Raw genomic sequence first — 16,807 nt, 5'->3', positions numbered from 1 at the left:
AGGACGGAATTAGCTTATTAGGAATTAGCTCATAGGAACGGCAAAGATAAGCCTAGTTTTGTATCTAACTTTGCCTTGACTTGAGACACAAAATATCAAAAGGAACAGAAGAAAACATTGAAAAAATTTGAAAATCTAATATGCATTGCTTTCAAAAAAGCCTTGAGAAAGTCAATTAAACATTGAGAAACTCTGAGCAAAAGTGCCAAGCAAATATTTACAAATTGTAATGTAATTATAATTTCAAAAATGCATTATCCATTTTTGAAAGACTAGGTATACAAGCAAATTAACAATCTGTAAGCCCAACACAGTAGTTTAATATAACAATGGTAAGGAGACTCATTGTGACACAATCAAGTCATTTGTCTTAGTCTGGCTTGCCTCTTCGCTGGCATCGTCTTCACTGGGATTAAAAAAAATCCTTTGACTTCATTACCCACTATTATACATTCTACCTCTTCAAACAGCTACCAGTCCACTGGCCACCTAAAGAAGTAATGGAAGGAAACCAATCAGGGAGGTTTAGAAAAGTCGAGAACCAATTACAGGCCAAATTCTAATCAGACCCCTACTATATAGGGATCATGGGTGTTTCTTAAATGGAAAGGGAGCAGGGGAGCATTTGCTGGTCTCAAGAAGCAGCTGTGAAAAGGCTTGCGGCTCCGCAAACAGAAGCACCTGGATTACCTGGAGACAAGCTGACAATGGTGGCGCCAAGCAGGTGCAGATAAGGCAGATCAGTGGGGTATTCCTCCCCTGCCACTCCGATCCAGCCATCATACTCACCCGAGTCCTACCAAGACACCAGATTGGATAAGAAAGGGCACATCTGAAGTTGCAAGCTCTTGCATATCGGGAAACTTGGGGCAACTAGATGCCATCATCCTTCATGGATCCCAGCGCTGTAGGATCTCCCTGGCAGGATGGTCCAAGACTCTTCCCTGCAGACTTTCATACGCCGTACTCTCTGCAGATTCCCCTCGCCAGAACTGCCTTGTACACGGACCCAAACAGATGCTCCCTGAGGGCAGGATTTGGGACCACAGTCCGGACTGGAGAACTTCTCACCTGCGAAGAAACCTTGGGTCGTGGTGCTTACGAGACGAATCTGAGCAGCACGAGCAACTCTGGACCAGAACCAGGGTATGACTGGCGGGTATGGGGGCAAGCTGACGGTGAGTCTCATTAGTGTGGCTAAACCTCAGGCTATGTTTTTGCTCACTTTTTTTTACTTTAATCCACTTGATCTTGCACCAGAATTCATCAATATAACCAGGGGTGCATTAATAACTAGGTTATCCTAGGGCCCCCAGCAAATATCAGGGCCCCCGCACCTCAAGAGAAATGGAACAGTGACTTAAATGGGCTACAGTTGAGTGTCCATGCTGATTTTATCCCAGATAAGTTAATCTGTCCCTGGACATACCCCAGTTGCACCAAATGACATGTATCATTATAGATATGACTGTTACATGTGTATGGGATTAGCAGTGCAAACACCACGACTATGACAAATAGTATGTCCCTGCTTAACAACTGCATGCTATTAAAATAAAACAAGAAAATATATTTCAGCAGCAGATCTAAGTCAGTATGTGCTGGGACCACTGATTCTTTACCGGAACGCAATTAATTATCTGATATAGGTTCGGCTACCAGATGTGCAAGAGGGGATCAGGTTTACCATTATAACTGGAAATGCAAAACAATCTCTAAGGATGGCATTCTGGGAAACACTACGGTCTTTGATTCAGCGTTTCATTATCAGCAGTGTAGAAACTGAAGAATCGAGGGAATCTTTGACTGGTGACAAGACCACGGGTTTAGACCGCCACATATGTTCAGCTGAGTTCTTCAGGCTCAAACAATGCAATTAAAAAAACATGAAAATGGGATTCATTGTGTTCTGTGCTTTTCTGGATTTGACTCCAAGTAAACGTGACTAAATAAGAACCGGGAAAGTTACTAATATGACTAGTAGTGGGTGAGTCACACACATCTTCTGATGCTCATGTAACTGCGTATGGGTTTCTGCAACATGATGAAGTTAATGACAAAGTAAAGGTTCTGTGGTCCATGCCTGAAGCCAACATCATGCTGATTTACCCTTCACCATTAATTTATAATTAATCTCTTCATTCATTCCGAACGGCCCCTTTAATTAAAGGTTTATTGCCGAGATGGACGGTGCGGTTACCATGGAGACATCTGAGCTGTACCTGTGATCACCTGGTGCGTTTGTCCCTTTCTGACGGCACCCACCTAGGTGAGGCCGCAGGCAAGAAGAAAAACACCAGACCCACTTTCTCTGGGAAGCAAATCTTCCTCCTGGAGAAGACGTTTGAGAAGACCAAATACCTAGCAGGTCCAGAGAGGAGCAAGCTAGCTCGCTCCCTGGGCATGACCGAGTCCCAGGTCAAGGTACCACACGCGTGTACACAGATGCATACAGCGGAATGCCTGTCACCTTCACCGCTACCTCAACCAGAACAAAAGATTTCAGCAAGTGTGGACCAGGCTAGGAAAATTCCTCCTCTCCTTTTCCCCCAGGTGTGGTTCCAAAACCGGCGCACCAAATGGAGGAAGAAGAATGCCACAGAGCCGAGCTCGACACAGCCATCGCCCAGGGAGCAGGGTGCAGGTCTGTGGGGAGGTGAGATGGAGGACGAGGCCTACAACAGGCCCCTGGACCCTGACGAAGACGACGATGACAACAAGAAGCTTCGAAGGCTGCTGAGAAAGCAGTGCTGAAGGCACACACACACACACACACACACACACAGAGGGAAGGAGCACATCCGTAGTATTTACACATTGTGTCCAACACACACAGGTACACGGGTACACAGAGCCCCTCCTAATTAACAAACACACACCCTGTCTGACACACACACACCCAGAGGTATGCAAACACATTCCGTCTGACCCAGCGAGGCATGAAACACACATACATGTCTGACACACGAAAGCACAAAAAGACGCATGATAAGCAGTAATATATTTCTGCCCTGTTACTACAAAGAAACGGCAATCAGACACACCCACAGCTATGCCCAAGGAAGAACAGGCAGCCTCACACACAGGGTATTCCATGAAGAGCTGAACGCCTGTCTGCTCTCATTTATTTATCCCACCCACCGGTCAGGATTAGACAAAACAGAGAAACTAGACTAAATCTCTTGAGGTAAAATGCACACCTCAGTGAGGGCTAATCGGGCAGAGATCTGGTATATAGTTAGAATCCTCAACCCAGTGCACCATTTCAGCAATGTACTGGGAGCGATCTGGGATTGAATACTGAAGGCATTAAGAGCTGCACCATATCAACAAGGAACCGCAACTGGACGGATCACATGGGGCTTCAGAGCAGCTGAAGACCAAGCCAACAGGACCATGGGCACTTACAGACTTTCATGGTGCTTCATTAAGAAACAAAACTTATTTATTTTCGGAGGAGTCTCTTTATGCAGGGCTGTGCAGAGACTTTTTGAGGGGCAGGTGGTCAAAACTGAGACAGCGGCACTCAGTTTAAAGCTCATGTACAAGTTCAAGTTGACACTGGATAGTTTGGGCAAAACGCCTCCCTCATGTGCCATTTTTTTTTAAGAAATCACTGAATTTATTCTACAATAAAATCAGAACAGAGTTTACCTTTGAAACTGTGTCAGACTATTGACTCCTATTAACCTCCTATTGAGGTCACCCAAAAGACCTGCTTCTTATCAGAGCACAGACAGACACAGTCATGATTTCTGCCATTTTGCCCAAATACATGGATCCTGAATCAGGCTGCCACGATATTCTAGGTCTTAGCAATATTCAGACAGGAGAGTTCAGGGGAAAACATGAGAGTGGAGGAGAAAAGCGCCTTCACCTCACAGAACGCACACACACAGCAAAACACCCACTGATAACAGAGATCAAGAAGAGATCAAGATATCTAACACACAAGAACGCATGCAGAAAAAGTCATCTGAAACAGGGAATTACTGTAAAAAGCATAGATAAGCATAACAGAGCAGAGCAAGCTCTGCAATGTTCCCAGGTCATTCAGATGTAGGTTCTGCTTCACTTCAAAAAAAAAAGCAAAATCTGTGAGTAATAGTGCTCAAGATCAAACATACGTGGAAATCCTTACTCAAAATTACCGTAGGAGCCCAAATAGCAGCGATAGCATTTTTATGAGTCCTGGGCCCAAGGTGCCTTGAGAGGAAGCCTGGGGAGACAGTCGTGAGGGAAAAACTCCCAGAGAGAAAGAGGAAGAAATATCAGAGGAAGCATAACCAGAGTCACCAATACTGAAAACACTCTCGCCCTCCTGAATCTCTCGTTACGTCCTGATATGTCCCATTTACTCTAACATCTTCTCCATCAGCCTGGGCACTGACCTTTACTAACTCACAAGCAAACATATCAGTAACACTGCAGAATAACTGAACATACTGCAATTCACAGATGGAACAAGAACCACTGTGTCCAACTATAGTAAGAGCAGGGTACTCTGGGATGGCAAGTACATTCAACATTTTAATTAAAATGAAAAATTTGGGAAGGACAAAGTCCATTAACTGTTCATAACAAGATAATCCTGATTTAATTTTTAACAAATTAATAAATTTTTTTTTTTAAAGTTACATTTTATTACTTTCAAACAGATTAATTAATCCCTAAGACTAAATTACTACGTTTGGTGCAGAAGCCCAAATAGCAGCTATAGCATTTCACCTCTGCGTATCCAGAGGTCAAAGGTTCACTGATGAAAGGCTGCCACCTGCTGGCAGTGCACAGACCACACATCCCTTTTCATAACCAAAGAAAACTCCATGCACTCCCATCTGACACCCAACCACGTTTCAGTTTCAAAAACAAGCACAACTGGTGCACGAAACCATGGCAGGAATGATGATTTACCCTTATAATGGAACTCCACATTTCTGAATGTGCCTGCTTGAGCGATCTCACTACCTCCCGAGATGCTAGAGTGAACATAGAAAGCGGGATTTTACTACGGGATTTTCCCCTGAGGTTCCTCACTGCCGTAAACATGTACATCACTGAAGCAGAGAGCCTCAATGGCCACATCCTGTATGCAGCATTACAAAGAACGGCTCACATGACACCATCATCACCACACAATTTCACGGCACAGGAAATCACCTCAGCCTGTGGTTACAGTGGTGTAGCGGTTAGAGGAGAAAGACTGTGTACTTTGCCAATATAAATGGCTACAGGAAACTGAGGCAGGGTCGTTCTTTACTCTACCTTAAGTCAGACAGAAAAACGCAGTGACCAAACAAGTTAAGGTTTGAAAACCCTGAAGGTCTATTTATATGACAAACGGTCATTACTGCATACAACGCAATCGTGCAAACTTAGTCATAATATGGAAAAAGTATGTGGAGGAATGGATTTAAAAGGAACAAATGTTAATTTTGTGTCATATTGTGAAAGATCTAAAAACGAGGCTGACAGAAGTATTTCGGTGGCAGTGTCCATGATGTTCCAGCTCACACACCTTCCCTTCAACGGTGAAGCCCCATGTGTCCAGTTACTATGGTTACACCAATGACGGACACTCAAAGATCCGTGTAAAGGATTACATTTAACAAACATGCATTCGTCGCATTGAGTCCACAAACTTGGTCAGCAGCTCCAGACAGGTGGAATCATTAATATTTTGTTTTGAACAGTCAAGAGCCCTAAAGATATTTCAACTTGCAGTTGCTTGACACTGCCATGAACTAACTGAATAACTGAGTATGTTGCTCAGCCCAGCTTCAGTCAGACGCTGTGCCGTGGGCAAAGTCCCCTCGTGGAGGAGAAAGGAATACAAAACTGAATCTCTATTGTGAAGTAATTTTAGGCAAGATTCAGTCAATGGTATACATCACTGTAAGGCACCTATACAAGCAAGCTATCATCATATTACAACACATTACATTATGAAAAACAAATTTAATGCAATTTTCACAGCGTAAGCTTGGTCGTAATTACAGGCTAATACTATAGTACAGGAATGACCGAGTAGTGAATCAGATCAACATTATAGGTCATTTTCAGGTTATCCAACCCAACCAAACTAACCAGCTCTGGTTAAGAGGCATTGAGGTTGTTTCCCGAGGCCATAGAAGTCTAAACAAGACTGTGTACTTATTTTACAAAATGAACGTAAGGAAGTCCTAAACATAATTCCAAAAGTGCGCCCATTTTACTGCTAGGACATCCAAGTACAGGAAAGCCAGGCTTGTGCAGAAGGTCATCTCTGAGTAGTCAGGGTGTCATTCCCTCCACTTGGATACTGGCCTACATAAGCCCATTACCACCCACTGCGTTAATGATAATAAACATTAACATTCATGACGTTTGCCCCAAGAGCAAAGTTAATAAGAACAGTGACATATTAAAAACGTAACAGAACAACAGACCAAATCCAGTAGGTGAAGGGGGAAAAAAATAAAATAAAAAAATACACAGTCAGCTGACCCATAGGCAGAATATCAGTCTGCTGATAGCATTGCGAGGTAAACCCGTGGGATTTTGTGCGTGACAAACGGAAGGACAAATGGAAGATTAAAATAAGGACAATTTAAAAAAAAAAAAAAAAAAAAAAAAACCATGCTGAAGGAGGTTTTATCGCTACAGGCCCACTGGGACTTTGGGGCAACGATGGCAGGATGACTGCTGACTGGAGCACAGGACCCATAGGTGGCGCTCTTGCTTCCTTCCTCACGAGCGGCCGCGGTCCTCATGGTTCCCCACCAGCGTCTTGCTGTAGAGCTTCTGCTGCTCCTCCTTGAACACGTCCTTCACCTTCCCTCGCTTCAGTCCACCATCCCTGCGGCGAGGCAGACACACACGTGTACGTGCATCTCCCGGTGTGTGAGCGTGCCCGAGGCCAAGGTCCCTGTACTCACCACAGCAGGTCCACCAGGCCCCCCTTGCGGGCGATAGCTGCTTTGACTCTGTTGGCAAACTGCACGGCATCCTCCCCATCCTACACGCGGACACGCAGGGACGCGCGTCAGCAAACTGGACACGGAAGACCCGGAGGGGTAAAGACGCACAGTGTGGGCTCACCTCTCGCTGCATGGGGGGCAGGTACCAGACACTGCACACAATGGCCCAGCTGCTCATCATCCTCAGGAGGTAGGCCACCATGCCGAACTTGCTGCTGTTCCAGAACGCATCACCAAACCGGGGGTCGTACTGACAGCCAATCAGAAGCGAGGGAGAAGACAATGAGAAGACGAGAAGAATGGGGAGTACGGTAGAGAGCGTGTGGAGGGCAATGGGGGCAGTGGAACGACACCTACCTTGATGGCCACAGGGTACACGGTGGAACCGATCTCAAAGCTGCCCTTTTTAAACATCATCACGGACGTGTTGTTGATACAGGTCCCTGCATGGAAATTGCCCATGTCCCTTGTTACGGGGGACCTCACTGCATACCACAACACAGAACTAAAGACAACCTACCCAACTGAGGAGAATGCACTCTGCGGACACACTATATGCAGGAACAATGATCATTGGAGATCTATAACAATCTTTAAAGAGATATTGTTAACTAGGCAATAATTGCCACTAGATACCAGGATTCAATCTGAATAAAATGTCTGCCATAAGACACTAGACATCAAAGTGGTGCTCTCTGAAGGATCGCCCCCAGTCGACTCACCTTCAGGGAATATGAGGATAGGCAGTTTAGTCCTGTCCTCCACATGGTCACTCAGCCTGGAAGATAGGAAGCAGGACGTTCCACAATATCAGCAGTGGCTCTGACTGCAGTGTAGCTGCCCCACACAACACAAGGGAGATTCGTAATGCAATTACCCACACAGCTACCATTTATTTCACAGGTCATTTAATTTCTTAAGTGAAACATTAGTCTGAATAGTACTGACTAAATACTGACTTATGTGAAGGATGGTCTAGATGTTTGATCAAAGAAAAAGACGGAGATCAACTGAGATAAATGCTGTCCCCCCCCTCCTTTATTACTCCAAGTAGTTCTTGCTTTCTGAGCTCCTGATTTATGAGTTTACGAGAATTCTGTGCAACTAAAATGAAAAGTTCATATTCCTAATTAAAAACATAAACTGCATGCAACTCAAACCCAAAATCCAACCCAAAAACACTATCTACGGCCTGACAACGTTTTCAGGACATTGCTTTGTGAAATATCCGGCTATGCATGCTCCATCTGTACTCTGAATGCTGCGCGTGGGGGCGTGTTGAATTTGGGCAGCACCTAAGCCCTGCAGAGTGGTAGATCCCCAGGAGCCGGGCTGGTGACCACTGCTTCAAGTCCTACTTTACGATTGTGCCGGATTTGTACCGCTTTGTTTCTCCACCCAACCCGATCCTGTCAATACGCCAGGTTCATTCTACGTACCATTTGTAAGTGAGCTCCACCAGCTGAGAATGGGCTACTTAAAGAAAAAACACACCATCTCATTTGTTCTTTTTCTGTTTAACCAAATTTTATATAATGTTCACCAAAAACTCAAGCCTGCCTTATCATATCATACTCATATTCGACTTAGGATATTTTCAACTTACAATGGGTTCATCAGAACATAACCCCATCAAACAGGTTAAACAAACCACATCTGTTTTCACCAAAAAACTGCATCCACTGGGAAAAAAAAAAAAAAAAAAACTGTGGTGTTTAAAAGACCTCCATGTGAAATGACAGATGTTACAAATCATGACCATGTAGGAATCCATTTCCTGCCAAACACACACCCAATGAGCCCCTCAGCCAGCTCCGCAGACATAAAGGATGTTCTGGTACAGCTAAGACAGGTGGCAAAGGCTGCTCTGGGCCCCACCATGTCAGGGAGAGGCCAGCGTCTACCACCATGCAGAAACAGTGATGGAGAGCGGCTGAGCTTGCAGTGATACCTTTTGGCCACCAGGTGTCGGTCTTTCACTTCAGAGCGTTCAAACCAGATGTGGGGACAGGCCTTGACCATGGCCCTCTGAATGATCCCCATCAGCCCCCCATGCACCTGGCCCACCTGAGGGGAGAACACAGTGCTCTTAGGGTCTTCAAAAGCCACCCTTCCCCTCCCCAACACAGGCACACGGTTTCACCTACCATTGCATAGCAGCCATCACTGGCCAAGATGATGACGTCAATGGGAGATGTGTGATTGGCTACACAGATGCCACCGTTCTTGGGTTTGTTCTCACTGTGGACAGAGAGTCAGAAGTCAACTAACAGGCACGAACCCCTGTGGATATTTACTGTGCACCCTTTCCCAGCTGCGTTATCCATCCACTAAAACACTGGTAGCTGGTCGAGAGATGATTTCCAATATATACTATGAGCAGGGATTGACGTGACTGGCAAGCAAGTACGCATTCACCTTTAAAAGCGATACGTGCGCCAATTGATTGTTGTAAAAGCGTGAATGTGTACCTATTTTATGTGCATTTGCACCAATATGACAAGAAATTATTGTGCATTTTAACCTCTATACCGCAAATAAAGTACGAATTAGCATATAAAGGTTCAAATGCACTTAAAATATGTACGCATATGTTTGTGCACTGGGGCACAGTTACACAAATCAGCAAAATGGGGGTAATGGGGGGCGGCATTTATTTTGAGGGTCATAGACCGAAACATTTGGGAACCCATAGTATAGAGGGTGATACTGATTCTGGAGCTGATTCCAGGAGGCACAGGAGACTCTCTGGATGGGTAAGGAGGAGTATCGCTCTGCCAAGGGAAACAATCACCTAGAACAGTCTGTTCAGTTTTTGGACGTTTGGTAGAGTTGAGCAATCACCCTGTAACACGCAAGAGATTTTCTGCCTTTGCCAGAATTGTTATACAACAATGTGTTACTAGGATAAAAAAAAAACAGCACTTGCTAAACTTGCTGACTGACATACCTGCAGACGCTTCTCAATAAATAAGTAACCAAGTAGCTAGCCCGAAAACATGCCATTAGGTAAAGTGAAGATGCTGAAACATGTCTTTAAAACTGAGCTGAGTGAAGGCCTGCGCTTTGAGAGACAAAACAGCAAAGGGTAGAAGAAAAGCGAAGAAAGTTAAACGCTATAGACTCCTTTCAGAAATGCCAAACAAAGGACATAGGGGGAAATGGAGCTCAGGCATAAGCAAGGCGTCCACCTGAGTGCCGTGTACCTGTCATGATAAGTGATAATAGCGGTCAAGGCCCGTGTACAGATCCGGTAGCACATGAGGTGAATCTTCTCAGAGAGGGTGTTCTTCAGCCTGTGGGAAGCAAAAAAGAGTCATAAATATGCTGCTTAGAGGAGAGACCACCCTGTGATTACGATCAATGTAGCTTCTCACACTGAACTGGGGTATGATTACTGTTACACCTGTGTACACACTAAAAAGGGTGGTGTTCACCTTCATGTGAGAATGCACGCAGCACGACTCACCTCCCGCTGGGCAGAAGGCCAACCATTGTGGTCAGCGCCACTAGGAGACCCACTCCTGTGAAGGCCAGAGTTACCCTGGGACAGCGGGGAGGCACACACGTCAATCCAGGCGTGTTTCAGTATCAGGCACAATGACCCATGACCATTCAGCCCTTGTTTTCAAACATCCACAGAACGCATCTCAACAATTCGAGCTTGTGACCAGAAGGTTGTTGGCTCTAATTCCACAAAAGATCCCCATTCACCAGATAGCAGTACTATGACAGATGCCAGGAGAAGGTGACAGGAAGCAAACAGCAAGCAACAGTGCAGCATTTCATCCTTTTAAATCAGTAGTTAGATTAAAGTGAAGTCAGAGTCCTCACTATGTCTCCTTGTTCAAATATGTGCAGTTCACAAGAGCAGCAGGTATGAGAACCTGTTCGCTGTGCAGGTGTTCGCCAGGTGTAAATCTCAGCTCCTTGAGTTATGCGAGCATGTGTGTCTACAGGCCAATGAAACATTCCGTCTGACCCACAAAAACTAAGTGCAACTACAGTATGTACGTATTTTTTGAGCGGCCGAGACAGATGGCCTGTAAAAGCACCTGTAAAAGATGGTCTTTTTGGCAGTACAGCTGCTGACTCTTACTTCTAAATATGTGTCCCTGAGACCTCTTGAGTCACATTTGGTTCAGAGCTATGATATTCTCTTTGTTCATTAAGTATTACACAACCCACTGGCCAAAAGCCAATTTAACAAAATGCCCCCAGGGACATGTCTGACAAATTGGGTAGCTGGCCACACAGACTGACGAAGCGGCAGTGATGCCCAGGTCACATGACCGTTTCACTAAGAAATACAAACAGAAGATGCCATGACGGTCACTGCACAGGTAGCACATGAGATGAAATTTCAATCTCCACATATCCCATTTGGTCTCCAATGACACAGACACACATACAGATAAGAGCAGAGCTTGGGGTCAAACCACAAGGGCATCCATGAAACAGTGCTTGGGGAAAGGCCCACTTGTGATACGATTACTCTACTTTTCCTGGGATTAGAACATGCAACTTCTGGATACAGGTGTAGAGTCCAACCCTGAGGAGCTTCATGCCACCCAATAACTGCTTTATGAAGCTGACAGTCACCCGGTGCTGGTCCGCGCTCACCGTAGCGGCAGCAGGAAGCCATAGCGAATGAGCACCCCCAGGCCCCACAGCACAGTCAGCCTCAGGCTGAGGTGCTGGAAGTGGCAGCTACTGCGCGTCAGCAGGTTCCAGGACTCCAGCTCCTCGGCAGAGAAGCGCTTGGTCACCTCGTCGTCCACGATGCTCTCCACCCCACGCCGGCAGAAGCAGAAGATATCAGACACGTCGAACTCGGCCGCGCCGCCGGAGCCCAGCTCCCGAGGGCTGGCGCTACGCCGCACCTCTTGAATCTCCTCCTCCAGGGAGGTCGGCTCCTTGGCGATAATGCCTGCAGAGATGAGAGATGGGGCAGCGGGGAGGGGGGAGAGAGAGGGAGGGCTTAATTTGCTATTAAACCTATTAAAATAATAGCTAAACAATTACTAGGCATATCTAAGGTAGAGTCCCACACAAACTGTCAAAAACATCTCAAGGTAATGCAGAGCCAATTAAGTGACTCACCATTACTATAGGGTTTGTATAGGGGGTGATTCCTCTCCTTGGCTCCCCTCTCCATCCGCAGAGTTGCCCACTAAAACAAGAGGGAAGGCAGCACTCAGGATATCCAAGTATAACAGTCAGTCAAAGGCTCACGGCGAGCCAGGCGCCCAGACAGAGGAGGACAGAACCATGGCAATAAACATGTAGCTACAAAACACCAAGAATGCTGATGCTTCTCATATTGCTTGGTCTAATTGTATCATTACAATGGGTTCGGGTTTTACGCTCATTTAAATCATGAAATGTTAATACACCGGTATATATCCCTAGGTATATTATTCGCACTAGTCAAAATGACACAAACAGCATGTTATTCTTTTCACATTAAGGAGATTAAAATATGCAACATTTGAATCGCTTGCACATACCTAGAATATGACTCATGTTGACTGCAAACCCTCTTTACTAAAACAGTAAAAGTTACACAAACAAGCCGACACACTTCACTTCAACTGACCCAGACCAAGTAAACAGGTGACGTAAACATGGTAAACATGACATGGTAAACATTTGGTGACACACTGCAATAAGCTGCAAGATTAACTGTGATAACAGACCTGATAAACTTAAAGTAAAGCAAGGCAAGTGAGACTACAAAATGGTAGAACCCATCCATGTATCATCATCAGAAAGGCTGAAGCAAACACACTTAGCCACATAGGCAACTAAAACAGATCAAACATAAGTTATTTTGAAATATTTACATACCAAAATTACCAAAAAAAGTCAAGAGGCAGACAAGAAACTTGAGAGGACAACGGGATATTTCACCAAGTATTTTAGGGAATACTAAATCAGAGTTTTTGATAACGAGCATACCAATCTGTCCAAATGCCAGCTTTTCAGTACTAAATGTACGTTTACTTACGTCGACAACTGTGATTTAACAATTGTTTGAACAATATATTGCAAAATATACCTTACAACTAAAAGTCACATGTATACAGTAGCAAAGAACTGTTGCAAAGAACAGCCCTATAAATTTCTGCTTTAAAAATATTACTCTACCCTCTAAGCAAAAATGAATAGGTTGTACATCTCACCCAAAAATTCCCTCCCTTTCCCAGCATATTTTTCACCCTACCTGCCTGCAGAATAAGCAGGAAATTATTGCAGACAAATAAGAACTGGGAATAATTTATATTACTGATGGAAAGTGCAGATGCGTAATTTAAGCAACCACCCACAGACTGGAGATTACAGTTCCTGAAAGCAAAGCAGCACCCCCCAGAGCAGAAAATTCACAAATCGCTGGCAGACACTGCTGACCAGACCCACCTCAAAGATCTTGAGCAGGGTCTTCATGTAGAGTCGGCGGATGCCGAAGGACACACCAAAAATGGCGGGGACGATGATAAAAACAAGCAGCAGGGTGAACCACACAGTGAAGGAAATGCCCAGAAGCATACAGAGCAGGTTGTTCAGGGGAAAGATGTACCAGGCCATTCTGACAGCTGCTGGGGAGGGCAGGCTGCCGGCCTGAGAGAAAAGGGGGGGGGGGGGTCCCTGCTCAGCGAGACCGACTCACAGAGGTCGATCCTGGTCTGTGCCTATCTACAGTGTCAGTCTTTGCAGCCCGTACTTCCAAAGAGCCTTCATGCAGATGCGTGGAGTGTCATGCCCCTTGGTCCAGACAAACAGGAATCCATCTCGACAGATACCTATGTCCGTCTCCCAAGAGACATTCGAAGGAATCCTTCAGACATACAAAGGGCAGGGCGCTTCAGGATTCAGTACAATTTACCTGATGACAAAAAAGACAAATATGTTAAACTCACCAAGTGAGTCGCATACGGACCAGACTATAAGGACTGAGGTGTGTGATCTCCTATACAGAAACATACAAAAGGGCCATTAGGAAATATCTATGCAAGGGTTTTCAACTTTCTGATGGTCACAGAATGACTGGCTGGGGGGATGAGAAGGGGGTTGATTGCCTGGAACAATTTCTTAAATTTCTCTGAATTAGTATTCGGTCTAAGAACTGACCGGTCATTAAGGTCATAAGAAAACGATGAAAAAAACCACACAAATGAAGATCACAATGACACTGCATTACTTATATGGGTTAAAAATAAAGTCCTTTTCACTATTAACAAAAAGAAATAGTCACTAAAGTAAATCATAAGCTTGGTTAAATGATTCGTTCAACATTTTAAATTTGCGGTGGTTAAAATTCTACTCCAGTAGGGGAAATGCGTTAGACAGAGCACAGCCTAGACAGACTGTCCATTTTTGGGAAGTTATAGATGCAAACATTAACTCAAACGGCAATTATTGCGTACAGTTCAGAAAAAGCACCTATGTTTCTTCATCCTATGACTTCTGCTCCTGTTGTAATAGTTGCAGTATCTTACTAATTGCTTAAGCCCTGGGGGAGGTTTACGCACAGATTCTGAATCCCACGTGCGCTCACATTAGCGGTGTCCCTTAAGGGGGAGTCCGAGCATCTCCTATACACTCCCCCGGCCTGCGTCCGACATGCTGTCGTGCTTATTTGGCTGGATGCGACTCGGAAGGAATCTGCCCGCCCATCAGCTAACTCGGCATCCGGATATCAGTACCACTTCATCGAGGACACCGATGTAAAATTACTTCTTATTCCGCCATAATTCCGCTTAAGTCAAACTCTACTGAAATTCAGAAGTTCGCCCCTTTAGTTTGCCGAAGCTGTCAGTACACAGTTTTTCTCGCCGTTCGTGAAGAGACCTTTTGTTCTGAACCCATTATTCCAGTCGGTGACCACGACATTGGAGTTATCCATTATTATTACTTACTTATTATATGTTACACCATAACGTGTAGCTAATTAAAGTCGCCTGACTCCCGATGCGGCTCCCGCGCGCCGACAGAAACCCGAACGGTACGTCAAGCGCGAGCACGTCTCACGCCGGTTCAGGGATAAAGCGGGGACCGCCGGTCGCTGCAAGCCGGTAGTTATCGGCGTAACTAGTACTGAACTACGAACCTACACCTCATCTCCAGCCTTTAAGGTACATGTCGAAGGATAGCCAGTACAGCTTTTAGCGGGGAAACTAATTACAGCGCCCTGATAAGATTAGCTAACCAGATTAACAGCGTGGCTGGCTAACGTCTAGATCTGAGCACGGTTCGTCCCGCTAGCTGATCACCGCCGCCCATCATCCTTACGTTTTTAGAACAATGAAGCACTAAATCATATAAAAGTCGCCAGCGACTCAACTTCTCCTTAGTCACGCGATTTCTCCGACCAGTTTTACCGGCACAGACGGCCCCAAAATGACAGCACCACAAGTTCATATCCATGTCGATAGCATCCAGCTGCCTCCCAATAGCAAGATGGCTATATGACGCTCCGCTCATCAGCCTGGGACTCGCTTGCTGGCCCAGTACGGTTCACACAAAAGTGCAGCGCATTGCAAGCGGTGGTATTTTGTACACGCTGGCCGCACGGACACTCACCCGAGTCGCGGCCGCTGGCTGTGGTCAGCGGTGCAATGCGCCCCGTCTTTGTGCTGAAACGTCCAGTTATGTTGCGTTAACCGAATTGATGCCTCGGCCAAACCAGGGCCTCAGATCGGCTCCCGCGTCATGGCTACCCCCTCCTCAAGATGTGCAAACGACACCTGGCGGTGGGCCCACTGCTATCCCCCCTCCGTTACGTCAGAGCTACTTATCCTGTTCTCATAAGGTTTGTGTTTAAACGGGGCCGTATAATCTTATACAGCATGTATTTTCCTGGTGTAGTATGTTTGCTGTATTTTGTGCACAATATCGCTATTAACTCAATTTAAATCATCAAAAAAATCGTCATCCCAAACACCTGGAGTTTGTATACACAATTGAACAACTTATAAAATACTTCAGTGAGTTGATATACATTCATATTTGAGCACATTCTCCTAGTGGAGTTAACGTTTTATGCATGGGTCTCTCCGGGGTTAGCACTATTACTTGATCTCCAGGGTTGGCAGTGCAAATCTCACCTTTGTTTTGCTTGTATGTGGTTTGCATGCTCTCCCTGGATCTCGCGCGTCACGCCCTGCAGTACAGAGAAAAAACAATTCAGGTAACTGACATCTCTAAATTTCCTGCAGTGTGTGTGATTATTTGTCCTGCGATGGACTGGCATCCTGTGCAGGGTGTACTTTATACTGTTCTGTTCGAGAAATGCTCACTTGCACGAGTATAAGCAATTAATAGACTTATTGGGACAGCCGTGAAAAAATAATGAAATTCCATATTCAACTAATTAAACTAAATTTAACATGATTAATCATAACACGATCGTCATTCAGATACAGTAATTACAAAGAGAAATCGATGATAGTTCAGTAGTCCAGTTGTACAAAGCAACCATTAGAGGGAGTAATTGGCGCGTTTATCAATAAAAATCCTGCGATTCATTTGGATTTTGGGGATGAAAACGCACATTCTTAATTTTTAATTCTTAAATGCCCTACAAAAAAAAGAGAGAATTGCCTGCCGGTCTGTCGCGCCGGTCCTGTTCAGGGAGTGAAGAAACCAATCAAAAAGACAGAAAGAAGATGGGAAAGAAAATTTTGATCCCCAAAATTCTTAGTTAATCCGTCAAATGCAGTAGTATAGGTAATGATAGACGAAGCGGATGTCTTAAGAGTTGTTACGATAGCCATGTGGAAGAAGGCTACATTTAATTCGAATAAATGTTTCAAAACATGTTTCTGGTGTATTCTGATAAACAAAAA

General features: G+C 45.0%; 2 protein-coding genes across 5 annotated transcripts; one reads left to right on the top strand and one right to left on the bottom strand.

Annotated features, from left to right (window-relative positions):
• The first annotated feature begins 877 nt into the window (after positions 1–877).
• Positions 878–2,754, top strand: LOC125746407 (homeobox protein Nkx-6.3-like). Its single transcript, XM_049020347.1, has 3 exons — positions 878–1,178; positions 2,270–2,424; positions 2,554–2,754. The coding sequence occupies exons 1-3, from the start codon at positions 878–880 to the stop codon at positions 2,752–2,754; spliced, it is 657 nt and encodes a 218-aa protein (XP_048876304.1).
• Positions 2,755–5,843: 3,089 nt separating this feature from the next.
• On the bottom strand, positions 5,844–16,321 carry LOC125746185 (glycerol-3-phosphate acyltransferase 4-like). 4 transcript variants are annotated; one of them, XM_049019884.1, is made up of 14 exons: positions 16,259–16,321; positions 16,067–16,122; positions 13,380–13,845; positions 12,063–12,132; positions 11,583–11,889; positions 10,429–10,503; positions 10,166–10,255; positions 9,107–9,200; positions 8,911–9,026; positions 7,682–7,737; positions 7,317–7,402; positions 7,081–7,209; positions 6,918–6,997; positions 5,844–6,838 (listed from the first exon to the last, which is right to left on the bottom strand). In XM_049019884.1, the coding sequence occupies exons 3-14, from the start codon at positions 13,545–13,547 to the stop codon at positions 6,730–6,732; spliced, it is 1,380 nt and encodes a 459-aa protein (XP_048875841.1). In that variant the 5' UTR covers positions 13,548–13,845; positions 16,067–16,122; positions 16,259–16,321; the 3' UTR covers positions 5,844–6,729. The 4 variants fall into 4 exon arrangements, with proteins under 4 accessions (XP_048875841.1, XP_048875840.1, XP_048875844.1 ...); XM_049019883.1 differs by lacking the exons at positions 16,067–16,122; positions 16,259–16,321 and adding an exon at positions 15,543–15,767; XM_049019887.1 differs by lacking the exons at positions 16,067–16,122; positions 16,259–16,321 and adding an exon at positions 15,543–15,764 and having other exon boundaries at positions 13,630–13,845.
• Between the last annotated feature and the right edge of the window lie 486 nt (positions 16,322–16,807).

This window comes from Brienomyrus brachyistius, chromosome 7 (assembly GCF_023856365.1).
Source record: "Brienomyrus brachyistius isolate T26 chromosome 7, BBRACH_0.4, whole genome shotgun sequence".
Classification (NCBI taxonomy): Eukaryota; Metazoa; Chordata; class Actinopteri; order Osteoglossiformes; family Mormyridae; genus Brienomyrus; species Brienomyrus brachyistius.
The sequence above is the reverse complement of the archived record's forward strand: the minus strand, read 5'-3'. Positions and strand labels throughout refer to the sequence as shown.

Coding starts and splice junctions, on each gene's coding strand:
- LOC125746407 (XM_049020347.1), top strand. CDS start 878: ATGCCATCATCCTTCATGGATCCCAGCGCTGTAGGATCTCCCTGGCAG. Junction 1,179..2,269: donor GGTATGGGGGCAAGCTGACG/GTGAGTCTCATT, acceptor GCACCCACCTAG/GTGAGGCCGCAGGCAAGAAG. Junction 2,425..2,553: donor TGACCGAGTCCCAGGTCAAG/GTACCACACGCG, acceptor CTTTTCCCCCAG/GTGTGGTTCCAAAACCGGCG.
- LOC125746185 (XM_049019884.1), bottom strand. CDS start 13,547: ATGGCCTGGTACATCTTTCCCCTGAACAACCTGCTCTGTATGCTTCTG. Junction 10,504..11,582: donor GGCTTCCTGCTGCCGCTACG/GTGAGCGCGGAC, acceptor CCGCTGTCCCAG/GGTAACTCTGGCCTTCACAG. Junction 7,738..8,910: donor CGACACCTGGTGGCCAAAAG/GTATCACTGCAA, acceptor CCTATCTTCCAG/GCTGAGTGACCATGTGGAGG.